At 47.7% G+C, this 13,964-nt stretch overlaps 1 protein-coding gene and 1 gene segment (V, D, J or C); one reads left to right on the plus strand and one right to left on the minus strand.

Moving 5' to 3' along the window:
• Positions 1 to 534: 534 nt before the first annotated feature.
• On the minus strand, positions 535 to 8,518 carry LOC131422352 (putative DBH-like monooxygenase protein 2). The gene is made up of 13 exons (XM_058569516.1): positions 8,231 to 8,518; positions 7,149 to 7,295; positions 6,463 to 6,624; positions 6,133 to 6,216; positions 5,147 to 5,314; positions 4,855 to 4,957; positions 4,513 to 4,679; positions 4,087 to 4,178; positions 3,705 to 3,801; positions 3,508 to 3,567; positions 2,283 to 2,413; positions 1,591 to 1,705; positions 535 to 1,286 (listed from the first exon to the last, which is right to left on the minus strand). The coding sequence occupies exons 1-13, from the start codon at positions 8,516 to 8,518 to the stop codon at positions 1,044 to 1,046; spliced, it is 1,857 nt and encodes a 618-aa protein (XP_058425499.1). The 3' UTR covers positions 535 to 1,043.
• A 4,651-nt stretch (positions 8,519 to 13,169) lies between these two features.
• On the plus strand, positions 13,170 to 13,964 carry LOC131400162 (T-cell receptor beta chain V region E1-like). The segment is given in 2 exon segments: positions 13,170 to 13,349; positions 13,636 to 13,964. Coding segments are annotated over 2 exon segments (384 nt in total).

A 13,964-nucleotide genomic window follows, 5' to 3' on the forward strand; every position in this document is an offset into this window, starting at 1 on the left:
TCTCAAAGGACAAGGTAGTGCAGAGCTTCTCAAGCTTAGAAGACAGAATGCCTTCAGAAGCTCTCAGAGCAGCCACCACCATTGGACTTTTCTGTCAACTGTGGTTGCAAACTGCAGCTTGACTTCACAAACCATTTGCACCTAGTCCCTGCTCTGTCCACGTGGACCTCCTTGACATGCCCTGGGCTCCGGGGCTAAGGACTGTCTCTCTCCACTTTGCCCTTGACCTGTTCTCAGATCCCAGTTCAGCCTGTCTCGCCAATTAGGTTCTCAACACCTGGTGACCTGAGTGTTGAGAATGTGACACTTGGTGAGATAGATAAAGATCATCTGACAGTATAGAGGCACAAGTGAGGAGAGCGAGGGCTGTATTAGATGTTGCATTTTGGGCAATCAGTTCCTCAATGCCCTCTGGATACCTCACACTGAGCCATTCAAGAGACCTCCCAGCTGCCTCTCCTGAACCAAAAGAAAGAGATGGCAACAAGAAGCGAGTCGAGTTCTATTTAATATGATGTCTTGAACTTTGTCCTTTATAAACAGAGCCCCTCCGTTAACCACAAATCACACATGCAGCTTGCTGCCTCTGTCTCACAGGGAGGGTTGGGCAAAAATGTCAGAAGGAAAGAAAAACAGAAGGCCCCTCCAAGGTCAACATGGGCCAAGGAGGGTTTGCAGGGCTTGCTCTTTGCATTCAAGATGCATTCAAGATGCTCCCAATGTAGCATCCTTAAGTGAGCTGGAGCAACAGACTTCTCAGAGAGTAAGAAGTCTCACACTCTGCCTTGAATCCAGATTTTGTCAGAAAATATGTGGTCCCATCAGTGCTTCTAAAGCTTTAAAGGATGACTTGCATAGCTCATCATAGAAGAACCTTTATGGAACATATAAAATGCCTAGACCTGCAGTGTCATGGCCTGGGTCATGGGAAGAGGCAAGGTGGGGAATTTTTGGGGTCCAAAGCAGAGGGGAGTTTCTGTGTTTGATGATAAGGGGATGCCTGAGCAGAGAGGGGCCTGGGTATGTGACATGAGGAGACAGTATCAGACTCCAGCCTGCAGAGCGGTAAGGAGCAAAGACAGGACTCCCTGCCCAAACAGGAGGGCAGCCAGGGGGAGGCGCCTCCAGGTAGCAGTGTTAGAACCTGAGACGGCCATTGGTGCAGCCCTGAAGCCTTCAGGGATTTTGTCCTGGGGCTCCACTTTGCCTCCCGAGGACTCCAAGCAGGGCCCCCGAGGAGCACGGATGATTTCCGAAATCCAGCCTGTTGTGTTTTCCACTATCTCCTGCAGGAGAAGGAAGACAAGGGGTGAACGTGGGAGCATCCTCACCTCCTTTCCTCTCCTCTGACCTTACTTGGTTAGCCCCAGTCCTTGCAGCCTCCCAGGATAACTGGGAGACTCCAGTCACCCCTACAGCCCAGAGCAGCATCAGCCCATCTTTCTGCTTCCCCAGCCCTTCTTTCCCAGACCCAGTGTTCCTGCCATTGTCATTCACTCCCCTCATTCTTCTGTTCCTGTCTTTGGCCAACATCATCGCACACCCCTCCCTCCCTAACCCTGAGAGGGTGGTGTCTCCTGGAACACTCACGTCAATGGTCTTTATTATCACTGTCTGCTGGGCTTCCTTGCAGGCTTTCTCAGCCTTCTTAATGCTCTCTGGGGTCCACTCAACATTGTTCATGGCCATCATGGCCTCCAAGGAACTGCCGTAGGTGGGGGGAACAGACAATAATTTAGGGTTGACTTAAAGCTTTGACAAAACATGTGTAAAATACCCTGACTTTGGTTAGCATCATTTCCATGTTGACACAAACCATAGGAATGTCTTACAACTCAATGAGACAATTGTGAGTTTGGCAAGAGGAGAAATATCATCAGAACTCAGAGGTGAGAATTTTTTAAAGTGAAAAAGAGAATCTTCTGACTCTTTAAGTCAGAGTCGTCCACTCTTTAAAGAAGTGGTTCTTAATCTGGGGGCCATGAAGTCCAAGAAAGTTGATAGAGTGACTTCAGGCAACCTGAAAATGCCCTGAAATTGTGTGTGAAATGAAGTGTGTCTGCACAGTTGTGCATTTTTCTTGGAAAGTAGTTTCCACGCTTTCATCAGAATCTCAGACAGGACCCTTAGCCCCAAATAATTAAGGGTCACTACTTGAAAGTAAACGCAGTCTTTAACTGAATCAGGTAGTGTGCAAGAAAAAGGCAGACAAAGAATTTGTACATAAGTGATCTAACTTCTAGAGGTCATGCTTGAGGGTCTTATCTTCCAGGATGACTCACTCTGATGCCTCCTCCCCCAGCTCCTGGGCCACGTAGATGATGTCAGGGAACCCCATGCAGCTGGAGATGTTGTTTCGGGGATAGTAGAAGAGGAAGATGAGGCACATCTCATTAATGGTGCTGGGACCCCCCTGGAGAAGAAGAGACAGAGATGGAGAGACAAAGATACAAAGACATTCAGAGAGAGGGAAATAAGGTAGCCAGAAAATAGTTTAGGTGGTCCTTCTATCAATGATGCTGCCTTCCTTTTCCCTTAACCTAGAGTCAGCTCACTGATGGTTATTTGCTAATCCTTATCACACCTCTTCCTTTCTCCTCCTCTATTTCTAATTGATGGACAATTATTGATATTATTTTCAAAGAAATAGCCCACATATCTGCCCTGTCCTCTATATTTCCACTGCCACTGCCCTGGTTTGAGAAGAAGAAACAAGATATTGAGTTTCCTGAAAAAGCCACTCCCTTTAGAGGTTCTCTGGAATTCCCCAACCCTACTTGTGTAAAGCAAGACCCAAGCAAATATGTCGCATGCTCAGGTCACTGTAGTGGGACCTTATGATTTTTACCTGTGAATTCCTCTAGCATATTATCCCCATTCTTCCCTTGTGGTATATATCACTTTCTACCTTGTATTATAATCATTTATGTGTGGCTGTATTTTCTTCCTCAATAGCACGCAACCCCTTTTGAATCTTACAAGCACTGAAACATTCCTAATAAACATAATGGGTGGGGTTCCTTGTGACCATAATAACAATAGCTAACTCTAATTGAGCATTTATTACAAGTCAGGCAATGATCCGGATGTTTTACATGTGTTAATCAACGCTCACAACAATCTTATGAGATAGATAGTAATATTGATTCCTTTAAGAATTAAGAAACTGTGACACAAAGAAGTTGAATAACTTGTCTAAGGTTAGAAAGCTGGTAATGATTATGTTGACATTCAACCCAGGTGATGAGGCCCAGAGTCCACGCTCTTAGTCACTGTAACACGCTATCTTTCCATGGTCTTAGTGGATCATTGGCAGAGAAAGTGGGGAATTCTTGTACCCATCTTATAAACGTGGAGATATGAGAACAGGAAAAGCCCCAGGTGAATGGTAACACCAAGGAAAGGGCTTCAGCTAGAATAATCGGAGTCACCTGATAGTCAAGGCCAGGGATGGCGCTTTATTCTAAGGCTATTATCACTGACCATGGTGGGGAGAGAGGTACTTACAAAAGTCAAGGAGTCGCGGTCCAGCGTCTGGTAGTGACACTCAACCAGCAACTCATCTCCCTATTCAGAATGAGACACGAAAGCTGAAAGTAAGACACAGAGGGACTGGTACAGTCTGAAAACTCTCTTGGCCAACAATAATGAGTCCTGGTCCTGCCTTTCCCCCAACCCCAACCGTGCCTCCCCCAGGCTCTCACTGGCTTAATCTCCACTCGATGAGGTAAATCTCGAGTCTCCTGTAGATTGAAGTCGTAGGAGTCATCTTTACAGATTGTTCGGAGTTGTGTTCCATTTCTAGAGGGATAGAAGGGGAGAAGACAGGAATAAGAAGAGGATGAAGTGGGGAGGGGCTATCAACAAAGAAGCAGTATGTGGGGTCATTCTGTGGGCACAGATTGCCCACAAAACAAAAAAACTCCTCCTTCCACAGTCTTGTTCCAGTCACCTCTATGATGAGCATAATTCTAGCTCCTCCTTTCTACCAACCAAGCACAACCTTATGCTGCAGAATAAATAACTATTCCTAAAATTTATTCCCACGTGCAGAAGGGAAAGCTGCAAATCCACATCTTCCCTTACCTGTATTGCACGGCCTGCAGAGCCCGGCCAGCCAAGTGCGTGTGGAGCAGGTAGCCATACACCTGTATGTCAGGCACTGGGGCCCTATTCATCTGTGACAGGGAGGAGACGCATCTGGTTTGTTAAGAACTCTCCTCTTGCCCTGCTCCTTGATTTTCCTCCCTCAATATCTGACACTTTCCTTTATGACTGACTCAAACGCCTGTAGTTCTTACTGGTCCCTCCTGGCCCCTTTCCCTGCCCCACTCTCCTTGCCCCCAATACCCTGACTCCTTCCCTCCCTTGCACATCCAGGTTAGCGATTTTCCTGAGCAGCAGGCGGTAGTCATTCTCCAAGTCTGGGGCTCAGCCTGTGCGTGTTGGTGATCAGACCAGATCTGTGATGGGGAGCAAGGAACTTAGGGAGGGTGTGCCTCCCAGCATCACCTCTTCAAACTTCTCAGTCTTACACAGCCCATAGGACATGAAGGATTCAGCACCCGGGGGTATGAAGTGGATGGGGAAAGTGAAGAAGCCCAGCTGGAGGACTCCCATGTCGTATTTGCGCAGCTCTGCAGTGTAGTACACTCGAATCCCTGAGGAATCATACACACCTGGTGCAGGAAGGAATAATCACAGGAGGCAGGAGAGCAGGTCACAACGTGAGGAGAAAGAGGCCCAGCGAAGTGAGCAAAAGGGGTCAGCATGCATCCTGCAACACCTTCCCAGCTCCTAAAGGAATCAGCCAGCCTCATCACCTGTTCTTTCCCAAATGCTCTAGATGCTCACCAGGAAGGTTATGAAAATTGCTGTAATGAATCTCTAGTCGGATCCACTGGGGGTCCAAGGGCGTCCCAAGAGAGATGCCCACGTCATCTGGAAACTGGTAACTCTGTTGGATGGAGGGAGCTTTGGCAGCAAAAATGGCTGGGAATAAGGGGCAGGGACCTAGGGACTGCGCTTGTTTTCTGGTCCTTAGCCCAGACCTCCCCTGTCTCCCAGTGTTCCGTCAGTCCACAATCCTGGTTGCCCAACAACATGCACCCCCTTAGCCACCTATTTCCCTCATCCCAGGACTCACTGTGCCCCCGACAGCCCAGCCCATGATGACCTGCGAGCAGAGGGAGAAGGCAGGGTCAGCCCCATAGCAGTCGCTGATGCCGGTGGGGAGTGCACTGGCATTGCCACAGGCATACACCAGGATGTGATGCACCATCGTCTCATTGTGCTGGACCATCTTGGGCTCAAACTGGGCAGGAACGGAGGGTGGAGCATCATCAAGATCTTCTATGTCAGGTCCTATTCCCCCATTCCTTTTCCTCAAATAAAACTACACCCATTTCCCACTTCTCTCTCTTCCCCTTTTCCTCTGTTTTTCTTCCTGACCTATCATTTCCCCCCATTGTATCTGACTCCTCTCTCAGCCCCCACCCTAGTAAACCCTTTCTCTGAGAGCACAGCACACTAAATCTAGCCGGGAACATCCCAAGACTTCTGACTTTCCCTTAATAACCCCATCAGTTCACTATACCTGAGCATGTAACTATGCCTTGTTGGATTCTCTCTCTAAAGAAAAAAAATGGCTCCCACACATTTGCCACAAATTGTAAGATCATACTTTTATTTGTTTGATCAAAATTGAAATCACTCAAGTGTGAAATCAGGTGACAAAATTGAGTTCCCTCCACCCAGACTTCACGGACCTGACAGCCCTTTGTCATTTTCCTCCCAGCCTATACCTCCTCCTGGGCTAAGAGAGCACAATTCTGAGGCCAGGGTAGGGCTTACACTTTGTTCTTTGCAAACACTTGTTAATTAATGACCCTCATCAAAATATCTCCTGCACTGTGGGGCTCAAATAAAACAGTGCTGGGAGCTATAGTTCTGGGCTCAGGAAATCACAAGACTATCACGTCCACCAAACCTGGCCTGGTCCCCATTGTTCTCCCAGCTACTTCCTTCCTGCTTCTTGATGGCAATTTTCTGAACCCCATCCCGTCAGAGTCAACCATGCCTACTGCTCCATTGAATTGCCTTAGCAATGTCCCGCTGTCTGGTTCACTGTACCTTGTAGATGTGATGTTTCTTGCTAACGATGGGGAGAGGGAGGAAGGTGCAGGCATATGTGGTATCATCCTCTGGAATGAGGAACTGGAGAAGGACACACAGTGGCTGAGCTGGGGTGGGAGTGAGGCTCCCAGAGAAGCAGTTGAAGGGACAGGCCAGGGAAAGGTATCCCCATTAGGGCTGGTTTGGCAGTCCTCAGAGGACTGAGGGAAGTCAGAGTAACTTCAATTCAAGGAATGTACTGAATGTTGGGTGCAAGAGTAGGGTCTGGATTGAGCGGGAAGGTGGGAAGGGGGCTGGAGGCAGCTGGGTGGGGCAGAGGGGTCTTACATTAGTGATCTCCAAATCATGGATGATGGTGTCTTCAGGGACATCAAGATCATCAGGGTGGACTATTTGTAGCAGGAAGATGGACTTGACAAAAGTACGCTCCCGATCCAGCTTCAGAGTGTCATCTAGGCCGTAGGCAGCCAGCACTCTCATGGTGTCACTCTAGGGGTGTCATAGGCATTGAGGTGCTGCTGCCATGAGCAGCACTTTGCACATACCCACAGCCAAGGACTGACACAAGCCACTTGCTCACGTCTACACAGTGCAATGGAAGGAGCTTCAGACTGGAGGTCAGAACTAGTCGGGTTCTAATTCTGCCACGGAGGCTAACTTGATGGAAAGGTTGAGAAGTCACTTCCCCTCGCATTCTTTCTCTATGCCTGTGTCCACATTGAGTAAATGACACTGAACAAAGGTTATGTGAAATCAGACAAGGTTCTCCAAAAGGGGAACCCTGAGGAGGGTGGAGTGGGCACTGAATCAGTGGGAAGTCGCTCTGTTGAGGACTTGTGGATTTCAAGAAGGGGCTCAATTGAGGCAGTACTGTGAAGGCTGAGAGAGAAAGAAGCCCACAGAACTGTAGTTGCCTTCCTGAGAGCATGGACATTGCAGATTGGGAGTGATTACACATCCCCAGAAGTAGAAGCTGCTTGTGATCAAATGCACTTCTCCCCTCCCTATTTTACCGTAATGTCTTGGTCATGAGGGTCGCAGGAGCGGAAGGGCCTGGAGAAGCGCATTGTTGTGTAGACAGCATCTTCTGTTAGCCCCCGCAGCTCAGCATCCTGGCTCCCGTCCTCCTCCAGTGTGTCTTCATCTACCAGGTGCCGGTCCTGGGGTCCAGTAAAGGTCAAGGAGTAAGAACCAGGAGCCCCAAGTGGTCACAACTTTGAAGCACTTGGGGTCCCTTTAGCTCCCTCAAGGTACTAAATTAGCAGAACCTGGGTCTTCTTTATTACGTAGTGTGCTCCTAGGGCAGAGCATGGCATCAATGGTGGATTCACGGGGAAGAGGGATGGACAGTGTCTGATGGAGTTTCACCACCTGACTTTGCTGGACATCTCTCGTTTCAAATCTCATCTCCATAAATCCTAATATTCCTGAATCCCTAGCCCTTGAAAGTTCACTTATTCTCTGAACACTCTATGCTATTCATCCTCTCCTGTGGCTCTTCACATTGACACTTCCTTATATAAATGCAGTTCAGAATGAGTGAGAATGGGAGACAGGTGAGCTGCTTCTTCATCTACAAAACGGGGGTAACAATCATCCAACTTATAGTGATGCTGTGAAGTTTAACATGCAAAGAATTTGGAACAATGCCTGGTTAATCAAAAGTATATGACAACTTAAGCTATTATTATTGCAACTGCTACTGTTGTTATTAGGCTGTTTTATGCTGTGGTCCACCTGATTGAACTTAAAGGAAATTGAGGATCAGGACTATGTCCCAGACAGCTTTGACTCTCCCCCAGTGACCTGCATTTAGTGGGCTATTAGCAAGTATGTGGTCCAGGACTCTCTCTCTCTCTCTCTCTCTCTCAGTGCAATGGCTCCATTCTCTTAGGACTTCAGGGACATGCAGTCTGGAAGATCTAGATTGCACCTCTCCAATGGACCATTTCTGTAGGGAGAGATCAGCTGTCAGCTGGTGTTCTGGGCCTGTGCCTGGATATGCTTGGAAAATGTGGATCCTTCCTGGACTCAGAGCCATCCTCAACCCAGCAAGAGACCCTCAGGCTTGGAAGGGAGTCACCTCCAGACTTACCGAGAAATAGACATTGCCGTCAGGCAGGACTCCTCCAACAACCAGATCGCTCCCCACGTTGGTGTAGCGATTTGTGACACCCAAGCCTACCCAGCCAGCCGTCCGGACCTGGAGCTCAAAAATGATGATCTCAGCCTCAAGGTCAAAGTCCCAGCGCAGGAAAATGATATTGGAAGGATCCAGGAACCTGGAATAACGAAGGTGAGATGTGGGGCTGAGGCCGTTGCCTTGGGAGGGGGCTCCCAAGGCCATAAGTAGGAGAAGCCTGAAGAGAAGGGCACAGGCCATGGCTCCTGGCATCTGGAGCATCTCTCCTGCAGATGAACCCTCAAGAACTTGGACTTATATTTGCCTCTACCTGTGCCAGGCACTGTGCCATGGGGGAGGGACAGTCTGGGGCTCTTCTGATATGATTATCCTCTGGGTTCGGACTGGTGCCACTTACATAACTCTGGAGGTGTGAGGTGTCCAGAGTGGGTACAGCGCAGATTGCTCTTGCCCTGGAGCAGGGACTTGGCAAGAAATTTTTGGGAGTAAATCATGCAGACTCTTCCACCTCAGTCCCCAGTGTCCTGCCAATGGGTACCCCACAAAATCAAGGAGGTTGAATTTCTCCTGCCTCTCCTTCCCTCTCTCTCTTTCTCTCTCTCTCTCTCTCTCTCCCCTCTCTCCTTTCCTGCCCCTCAATCTCTGTATCCATGGATGTCCTTACTAAGCACTCTGCCCTCTGGCACCCATCTCCCATCCCAGTTTTAACGGACATTTTCTGTTTTGTCTACATATAGAACTGAGGCCCTAGCAGGGGGTGGGTGGGACTGCATGTGAACATGCCTTTCCAGTGTAGGAAGGAGAGAAGTTGTTGGGAGGGGGGTGAGGAGAAGGCTATGATTGCCATCGCCTGGAGGAGTCTCTGCTACTAATCTCTGGAAGGGCATGTAGAGGGGAAGGAGCCATAATCAGCTTTCCAGATGGGCAAGTCTGGGGCAGCTTTGAGTTTCTGCACATTCCCGGGAGGAGCAAGGAGGAGGAGGAGGCGAGGGGGAGAAGACGGAGAAAGCAGGGAACAAACGTGAATTTATCTTTGGGATGTTTTGCGCTTTACCCTTCCTCCCACAAATGACCTTTCAGAGAAGTCACATTTAGTGACTCTCCACTGGAGGCCTGGCCCAACTTCCCCACTAGCAAGCACTTCGGTACTATGCAAACGATCAGAGCACAGAGGAATGTTAGAATATTAGAACACCAGAGTAAAAAGAAACTTCAGATCTACTTAATTTTCCAAAAATTCCAATCTACTTAGTTTTTAGGCAAGGAAACAAAACACCAAGGGGTAACATGAGTAGTGCCTGATGACCCGTCCAGTGGATGGAAGAGCGAACATAAGCACACAGTGGCCTGGCCCCAGGCCAGTGCTCTGTCCATTGTTTCCTTAGGTCACCAACACCCACAAGGCACCCAGCCCCCTGCCATGCATTTCCACCATGGCTTATCCTGGTGGACAGAGTTGATGTCATTTGCTGATAGGGAGAGGCCCAAAGTCTCACCTTAACTCCAGATTTCTTTCGGACCAGGGACTGGTACAGCTGATTCGGAGCTGGAAATCATCTCATTTAACCCCCGGTGTCCTTCCTCCATTAGACAATGGAGACGCTCTGAAAAATTAACAAAGACATGTGCCTGAGGGCCTCATCCAGCACAGAAACTGGACCACACATCTCCACGCAGGAATACAACTCAAATGGGGGTGGATAGATGCTCAAAAGCTGGAGCGTCTGTTTATGCCTCCATTCAGGGTGTGCATATTCTTCTTTTTACCTACTGAGTTCATTAAAGCTGGTAAGGACCCAGTTGAGGTTGTTTGCAGCTGCTGTGAGCACCTGAGTAGTAATCGGGGTGCCGGGGTAGGGGGAGAAAACACATTTCCTAAGGGGGCAACCATAATGCCCAACTCTGGGCATGGCAGAGAAGATAGGCAGCTAGGCAGCCATCTGGAAGGAAGAGGCTTACCTTGGCCCAGGGCGGGAGCTGGGCCAACACTAGAGGAGGAGGAGCCTGGGGAGGCACTGATCTTGAGGAGCAGGAATCCAGGGAGGAGATAACAGGAGTGTCAGCGACACTCTGATGCTAATCGCATTTGGGATTAAGGCTAAGGGAGGGGTGGCAGGGAGACAGGACAGCCAGCCCTGTAAACTGAGATGGGCCCAGGATCCTTTATCCTGCAATCTGTCACCAGCCAGAGCAATGGCCTCAGGGAGAGGCAGGGGCATGAGAAAGAGCTGGGAGCCAGCACTGCAGCTCAGGGAAGCTCTGACCTTGGCCCCGCCTGGCTCCTTCTTCTCTCCCTTTTCTCCCTTTTTCCCCAGCCACAGTTTTCTCCCCTCTCCCAGCCTGTTTTCCTTTCACGGTCTCATCCCCAGAGTGTCTGTGTCCACAGCACAACCCAGAATTAAACGCACATGGCTCGCTGGGATGAGGACACGGCTATCCTGGCCTGTACATTTTTCTGATATTGAAGATGTGTGATCTGAACAATGCTTCCCAGAGCTTCATCTCTCTCCCTCTCTGGAGTGACGAGGTTGGGGGGGATCAAGTGGCAAAAGGCCAAAGTGAATCAGCACGTGCTACTTAGAACACGGTGCAACTGCCATTTTGTGCACAATTCGATTACGAAAATTTGGAAGAGTGTGATTTAGAAAATATTAATGAAGTCACTCTATATACAAATTGTACATAATGAAAATCTGTATTTTTTTTTTGTAAAGTAGCAACTATCTATTTTGTGTAAAATTTTGTCTTGGAGCTACATTAAACAGCAATGATAGTTAAGAACAAACATTCGGTAGTCAGACATTCAAAAGCATGTATAAATTACATTTCAGAACTCTTAAAAATATGAATTGAATGTATATTCTTCTTTTTAAATTTACTTATTTTATTTTATTTTTATTGTGGTAACATTAGTTTCTAACATTGTATAAATTTCAGGTGTACATCATTATACTTCTATTTCTGCATAGATTATGTCATGTTCACCAACCAAATACTAATTATAATCCATCACCACACACCTGGAAGGCATATGTGTATTTCTTTTTTTAAATCAAGAACCACACGATTTCAAAGTTTTAGCAAGCCAAGTGAGTTATATTATGCTGTCACCAAATGGCATCCAAAACTGTCATTGTTTGCCAGAGTCATGTGAACCACATTGTTGTAAGTATTAAAACTGCAGCAGATTAAAAAACAAAGTGAATCTGGGCGGTGCCAACCCCCAGATGCCAGGTGCCTGTTGTGCCCCGCCATGTGGTGTGGACTCTCCAGGGAGAGGGGTCTGCGGTCTTGCCCTGCTCCAACCCCCCTCTCATTTATCCATTGTTTGTGACGGGGCAGACACCACCCTCGGAACACCCACTGGAATGTAGTGCCCTCCCAGGTCTTGATAGAGTAAAGTTTGAGTGCTGAACTCTGTGTCTTCATATTTTTGTCTGTAAAATTCTGAGGTTGCAGAGATGGTAGATACAGGGCCTTTTAGATCGAATTTCCCAGATCATTGGTTTCCAAACTTTCTGAAAAATGAGGCCTCCTAATGTAAAAAAGTTACGAGAACTTGTGATTTTAATCTCAGTTGATTGCTAAGTGAGAGGTGATTAAAGAAAGATAAAAGCTACTATTAATTCCATCATATTTTAATTGAATTTGAAATTTACCATTGCCAACAATAGAAGTCAACTCTTAGTAAGTACTTAGGCTGTGCCAAGCTCTAGTCTAAGAAATTTTCATGTATTAATCCATTTACTCCTATGGAATAGCTTTCATTATTATCTCCATCTCACAGATGAAGAAACTGAGGCCCAAGTTCACACTGCTAGGTAGTGGCAGCACTATGAGTTGTGGGAAAATATAACTGAAAACAGAATCTCTTCCCACCACAGAAAATCTCTCCACAAAGGTAGATGAGAAAGAGAACAGTTTTATTATTGAATAAGCATTAAATCAGAATGTGATAAAATCACAAGCATTTGGTTAAGAGATGGCAAAGACAGAAGGAAATCTTGGCCTTTTATACAAGCCAGCAGATACAACCCATCCCACATGTGTTCTCAAGATAAGCCATCACTGGTCCTCAAATGAGAGGACTTGACATCACCTTTTGTTAATCCATAGTTCATCATAAAGTCCATTGGAGTTTCCATCTGTGTTTGCTAATTGGCTTTATCCAAAGGAAAAATAAACTCGTCATATCTTTATGACGAAATCGTTTTACAACTCGGGGTGAGGCATCTTCTCTAAATTAAGTTAAACATCTTCCTTGATATTTATATTTCAAAGAGATTGTTGCAGGTCCTTGAGAAAGACCCTCCCGGGGCTGAAGGCTGGCGAGAGGTTATTTAGCTTTTAAAAAGTTATACGTACATTTCAAAGAGACAGCAAAAGAACTTATAATTACAGGTTTTCTTAAGTAAATGCTCTAAGAAAATGGAGAGGAGGAAAGTCTCTTCCCTTATTTTCAACAGGGAGAATTAAGCCTCTTATGTTTAATTTGTATTTGCCCTTACAGAGGAAAGCATAGGTAAGTGGAGATGAGCGTCCGTTGTCCACTGCCCAGTGTAGCCTTGCAGAAGCCTCTGTACCTATGGGAAGGTGTCTTCATTCAATCTACAAGAATCTCTTGGTTGCATTGAGATATTTTAATCCCTTGCTAAGATTTGAGATTCAGAACCACTGTTCTTGGACTCTCTGGGACACAGTGGAGAGGGTGCAGGGCCAAGTACCTTCATTAAGGTACTCAGTGAACATGGGGAGTGCATATACATATGTGTGAGTGAGTGTTGGCACGCAGGAAACAGGAAAGTGTTCTGCAGTTTGAGGTTTGAGCTTCAATGAGAAGATGAGACAAGATATTGAGTTTCCTGGAAAAGCCACTCCTTTTGGGTTTCAGGCCAAGAGAGTGTCAGCCACTAACTGCTGCCTTACAGGCCAGGATCTTGTTCTCCTGCCTGGCTGGCCCTGTCCCTTGGCCCCCTGTCTCACTGTCCTCCTGGAGAGGGCCTGTGGGGCCAGGGGATGGTACCGTTTCCTGTTCTGTGGGGCTGGGTGCTCGTGGCTGCTGTGAGTACAGGTCAGATGCCAGGCAGAGAAAGCCACCTGGTGGGTTGAGGGAGGGAAGGAGGGACTGGGTCACTGGGGCACCAGTAGGCACAGAAAGTTTTGCTCCTTGATCCCAGCTTTGCCAAGATCCTCCTAGGCATAGCCCCTCGCCCTGAGAAAGTATCCCTTCTGTTCCCAGTGGTCTCCTATCTGCATTACTCATGGCACCTCCTCTTCAGGATTTGGCTGCAGCTAGTTATTTCTGGGGGTGACCACTATCCTCAGCACTTTTAGCCTGGCCTGCTTGTGTATTTCAGATGCCACTGCAAGCTTGGTGGAGCAAAGGCCCAGGTGGGTCCTGGTACCTCGCGGACAGGCTGAAACCCTGAGCTGCCTCCTGAGAGATTCCCAGTATCCCTGGATGAGCTGGTATGAACAGGATCTCCAGGGACAACTACAGGTTCTGGCCACTCTGAGGAATTCTAGGGATGAGGAGGTTGTATCCCGTCCTGGAGTGGATTACCGGGTCACACGGGTGGATAACACCGAGCTGAGGCTGCACGTGGCCAATGTGACCCAGGGAAGAACCCTGTACTGCACCTGTAGTGAAGACACAGTGAGAAACCCTCCTTGGACAACTGACTAA

The sequence above is a fragment of the Diceros bicornis genome, chromosome 3, assembly GCF_020826845.1.
Source record: "Diceros bicornis minor isolate mBicDic1 chromosome 3, mDicBic1.mat.cur, whole genome shotgun sequence".
In the NCBI taxonomy this organism is placed as follows: domain Eukaryota; kingdom Metazoa; phylum Chordata; class Mammalia; order Perissodactyla; family Rhinocerotidae; genus Diceros; species Diceros bicornis.

Bases quoted from the DNA above. Each gene is read 5' to 3' on its own strand.
- LOC131422352 (XM_058569516.1), bottom strand. From the start codon at position 8,518: ATGGCCTGTGCCCTTCTCTTCAGGCTTCTCCTACTTATGGCCTTGGGA. The intron at 3,802-4,086 runs GTAAGGGAAGAT...CTATCCCTCTAG, and splicing joins CTGCAGGCCGTGCAATACAG to AAATGGAACACAACTCCGAA. The intron at 1,706-2,282 runs GTGAGTCATCCT...CACCTACGGCAG, and splicing joins CTGGGGGAGGAGGCATCAGA to TTCCTTGGAGGCCATGATGG.